The sequence below is a fragment of the Austrofundulus limnaeus genome, unplaced genomic scaffold, assembly GCF_001266775.1.
Source record: "Austrofundulus limnaeus strain Quisiro unplaced genomic scaffold, Austrofundulus_limnaeus-1.0 Scaffold188, whole genome shotgun sequence".
NCBI classification, from domain to species: Eukaryota; Metazoa; Chordata; class Actinopteri; order Cyprinodontiformes; family Rivulidae; genus Austrofundulus; species Austrofundulus limnaeus.
Genome location: NW_013952590.1, coordinates 310,089 through 314,759, shown reverse-complemented (window position 1 = coordinate 314,759; position 4,671 = coordinate 310,089). Strand labels below are relative to the sequence as shown.

At 43.3% G+C, this 4,671-nt stretch overlaps 1 protein-coding gene across 1 annotated transcript; it reads right to left on the bottom strand.

Annotated features, from left to right (window-relative positions):
- Positions 1-832: 832 nt before the first annotated feature.
- cited1 (Cbp/p300-interacting transactivator, with Glu/Asp-rich carboxy-terminal domain, 1) lies at positions 833-3,675 on the bottom strand (the record flags this gene model as incomplete). Its single annotated transcript, XM_014018259.1, is given in 1 exon segment — positions 833-3,675. A coding segment is annotated over 1 exon segment (555 nt). The 3' UTR covers positions 833-3,101.
- Between the last annotated feature and the right edge of the window lie 996 nt (positions 3,676-4,671).

Genomic DNA, 4,671 nt, shown 5'->3' with positions numbered 1-4,671 from the left:
AAACCTATGTTCCCTGGTAACTTTGTTCTCCATTTCCAGCTCCAACTACGCCTTTGGATCCACCTACAAAGGGCAAGCAATTTTGACGTCAGTGSACTGCTGCCTGTGGATTGACTGAGCCTAGGCAAAATTTGCAAACTCCTCCTGGAGAGTGGTGTAAACCTTTTTTATCAGTTTTAGGACAATAAGCAGCTTGAGGTCGAACGGGCAATCCATACTGGGAGATTTCGGACAAACTGTTCACCCACTGTTACCTTTATAAACAGTGCCATGACAAAGTTAGATTACAAAATGATAACACCACAACRGCCAAAGCTGCCGGCTGATGATCCACCCACAGAGTGAGGGACACACAGTCATGGAGACACACCTACAGACATGAACCAATTGGAGTGAGACTTGACWATGAAGAAGAGGCTAAAGTACTGAAAAATGCTTGGCACCCCCTTAAAATATCATTTAATAGACATGAAAAAAATATTGAATTACAGCCAAGGCATTCTACTGGGAACATAGGGATGAAACACCCAAWCATCCAGGATCCACGAACATCCAGTCCAGGATATGCTCATCGGTCCATTTCTCAGTGGTTCAACTCACCAGTGGTTTCAGTTTTCTGTATGTTGCTGACTGATTTTCAATGATGGGTGTTGATTAAGTGTTAAGGTAGAAGGTAAACAGCAATAGTGACTTTTTGGTTTTAATAGGACAAGTTTAATATACGTAGGACCTCAAGTGTTGATGTTTACATGTTAGCCTGTCAAGGTACATTGAACCCATTACATTTCTAAAAGTTGCTTTGATGCCAATGAAAAAAAAACAGCATTAGCTTCTGTGAGTTCATCATCTCTAAAACTTTATTTCCATTCAAACTTAGGCATAAGCAACATATTGACATGCTGACTCCACATTGTGTGCTTAGGGTGAAGGGTGTACAAACACAAGCCTGCAGACCTCCTGATAACAATGCAGACAACACTTCCCCATCAGGATCGTTAAAAGGCAGGGCCAATAAGGTCACTCTGGGCTGATGAGATCTGTTCTGACAGTTACATTTGAGAGGAAAAGCAGAAACCCTCTTTACTGTTGAGTTTGTGTGAATGCTGMCAAGTTGAGACAATAATATTCAGGGTCTTTGACTCCCGTTAGGTGGTTCTAGGTTAATTCATACTTTTGACATTTTGTAGTTTTGCAGTTATTTTGCGAGTAAAAACCACAAGTCACTTTGTATCCACCTTTGCAGCAGCCTCAACATTGATTTAGTATTTTCAATTAAATTCAATTCAAAAATACTTTAGTAAGTTTAAGTAATTTCCCTTTGGGATCAATAAAATATTGTTGATACATTGGTTATGTCTCAATTCAGGGGWTGCAGCCRACATAGAGCGCGTTTGTCAGTTGCTTACGTTACTACGCTGCGCAGTAGGCCGTCCCAATTTGTAAACAACTACTCTTGCAGCCGACGAAACCCCGAAAATGGAAGCTGCATCTGAGTATCCAACGTGCATCCTATTTATTTACGTGTAACGTTTGAATTTTGTGAAGTTATACCATGAAAAGACAACAGAAGGGATAAGCAATGTATCACAACGCTAACGGTGCAACGTGCGGTTTCACAAACATACGTCATTCGTTGACTAGATCGTCTCATTTCGTGCAGCCTACATTGGCGGCTTATGTGGGCTGCAACCCCTGAACTGAGACACAGACACAGCTTTTCTGTAATTTGAAGGTAGGCAAMCCCCTGGCCCTGTCCACCGAGCCCCTAATCCTAATCTCTGACATCTATCCCTGCCACTTGGCCCTAGCTTTAGTGTAAAATCTTTGGTTTTAACCTTAACCCTAGACTACGCTTCACAAACAAACGTCAGTCACAGTACATTTCAAATCTCCTAATGTACCCAAACACACAWTCAAATGCAACATGAAAGTGAAAATCATGTACCCAAGTTTCGACCTGATCTGGACCTTCAGCCTTTAGAGTCAATGGGAAATAAAATCTTAATGTAGACTAACCCTAGCCAAGGGCAGATTGGTACAAAATGTCAACCACTAAGTACAAGTTGGGGTACGAAGTGGCGATGGCACGAATTAACCAGCACCCCAGTTTGGCATGTGTTATCTCCGAATAAAACACAGATTTAGTCACAACTTACATGATCATAAGGCTTCGTTTATTTTAATGGGRATTTGCTCCACAGCCAGACAATTTCCTGCATTCACGTGCCTACAGAACTCCACGTTTCTCCATCAAATTCATCTTTTTCAGAGAACCAACTACAGAAGTGCTTTTTGTCCAAGACTCCTGATGGATATCAGCCAGATGTCTTAAGTAACACAAATACAACTGGTTGAACTAAATTCAAACAAAAAAAGAAAAGAAAGAAGCAGATAATCAGTTCTCAGACAATCAGATCTTTGTAAAGCCAAGAGACATGAGTCTCTTTCCCATGAGACCAGAGGCTAATATTGTCCATTAGGAAAACAGGAAGCGCAGTGTTTGTCATCCTTTTTTTTAGATCTCCCATTAGGTCGCGGTTCATATTTTCATTTTCTTTATGCACTGATTTGATCAACACTGGACAGCTCTGAGAAAAGAGGGGGTTTGAGTCCAACAGCTGCATCTTATGTGTCTTTATATTTTCGCTCCCAACAGGTTGGCTCAAATGTCCCTTTCAGTCCCTTTTCACATCATTCAACAAGTTTTCATTAGGCCACAGTGACAGAGCGATGGAGGATGGATTTAACACTCTGCTAATGCTTCTGTTTTTCTTTCATCTTTTTGGGTCTTTTAAAGGAAACAGAATACAAAACGTAGAGTGACACCATCACTGGTTTGATCATAGTAAAAGACAATACCTCTGATTAAATGAAAACCAACAACAAAAGGAAGTGAGATGTCTTTTTTTCTACAGCAACTCCTGTCCATATATAAAGCACGAAAGGAAAACAGAAACAAGAAAACACCTCGAGTTTCTTGATTGCCGTCTCTTCTGCTTTCTCGGTGTCGACCGAGAAACGGAAAACRGAGAAAAACAAAACTGCGAGAGGAGGTTTCTGTCGCTCGGTTGATTAAATCCACTGCTTCCGTTGTCTGTAGGTCAGCATCCAGCCGGTACATCTGACATGAAGTCAAACTCGTTCTGTCCCAGCCACAGCTCCGGCAGCTCGTTGGCTCTGTCCAAACCCAGCTCTACCACCAGAGACATGAGAACTTCCTCATCCACGGGGTCAAAGTCGATAATACCGCCCGCCGCTGCACCCTGGCCGATCCCCACTCCCCCGCCGCCGAGGCCTCCGGGCGGCCCCAGGAGCTGGTTACCCATACCYAGCGGCGAGTAGCCCTTTGGAGCTCCACCGGGCGCCGGATGGCCCGCGGCGGAGCCAGCGAGGTTCTGGTAGTGGGAGTTGAGYTTCTGCAGCTGCATGCTGGCGATGAGATGTGGACCCGTCTGCAGGCAGAAGGGCTGTGGCTTGGAGAGCGGCACCGACGACAGCGAGACCCCGGGCGAGGAGGCAGGACTGGCCGACTGCGAGAAGGGCACCACTGAGGGCTTGGAGGAGGGGTAGTGGAGAAGGGAGGTAAGAGGAGAGGAGGAGGAGGAGAGGTCCTTCATYGCAGCGTGGGCGTCTCCAGGGAACAGCAGTGAGGTCATCACCGAGAAAACCCAGAGTCTGAAGAGGAGAGAGAGAAATGTAATGTCATCAAACCAGACGAAGAACAGATAAGCTGGTTAGCTAAAAGGTCCTGCTGGGTGCAGGTGACATCAGTGAAGGTAGCCATTTTAGACCCCTCCCCCCATCCCCCCACTACTCCCCACCTCTCCCAAATGATTTCAACCTTTATTACTTTGTCAAAATAATAAAGTGAATAGTTTCAAACCTATTGGGCAAACCAACAGTTGATGTTTGGATGAACTCACAGGACCATTAAGTGGTGGTATGAGGAAGAAGGAATTCATAGTTTCTGTCTGTGAGAAATGCATGATGTAAACATTCCAGATGGTCCCTGGGGTTACTTTGTAGCCAAATGTATGAAAAAAAAACTACATCTGCATTTGGACCAGTCTCTCATTCAGAAAAAAATAAGCCTAAAAAAATCTAAATTGACACTTTTTTTACTTAGCCAYAACAACCTGGAAAAATTCACAAAAGCATCTAATATTAAAGTGATGGATCAGGTCATTTTAAAGTAATTGGAAACATTATGAACAATTAACATGTTACCCGATTGTCCGAGCAAGAAAAAAACAGTTAAAAGTTAACRCTGTTTTATAAACATTTACATCACTGTCATCTTGACATGACGTGGATATTCCAAAAGATCAGTTTTTTTTTTATAAACTGACTTCTTCAGCTCAGACGACAKCAGCCTTTGCTCTTGGCCTCACTCAAACCGGCCATAAGCTCGTCAATCTGAGGTCGTTCCAAACGTTGTCCACAACAGGTAAGATATTTATTGTTTATAGCCACTCCATGGAACCCCATTTCTGATTATTTTACCATTTAGATTGCCTTACAGGGGACATATGCATCAACTCGGGAATTCGGTGCAACACGACCATAYCTGAGCAACCMGAGCAYGAGTGACRTCATCATTTCAACACCAGAGTGAAACTCTTTACAGATTGTAGCAGTTCTGTGCKGTTTACTTTACATTAAGTCAGTCCT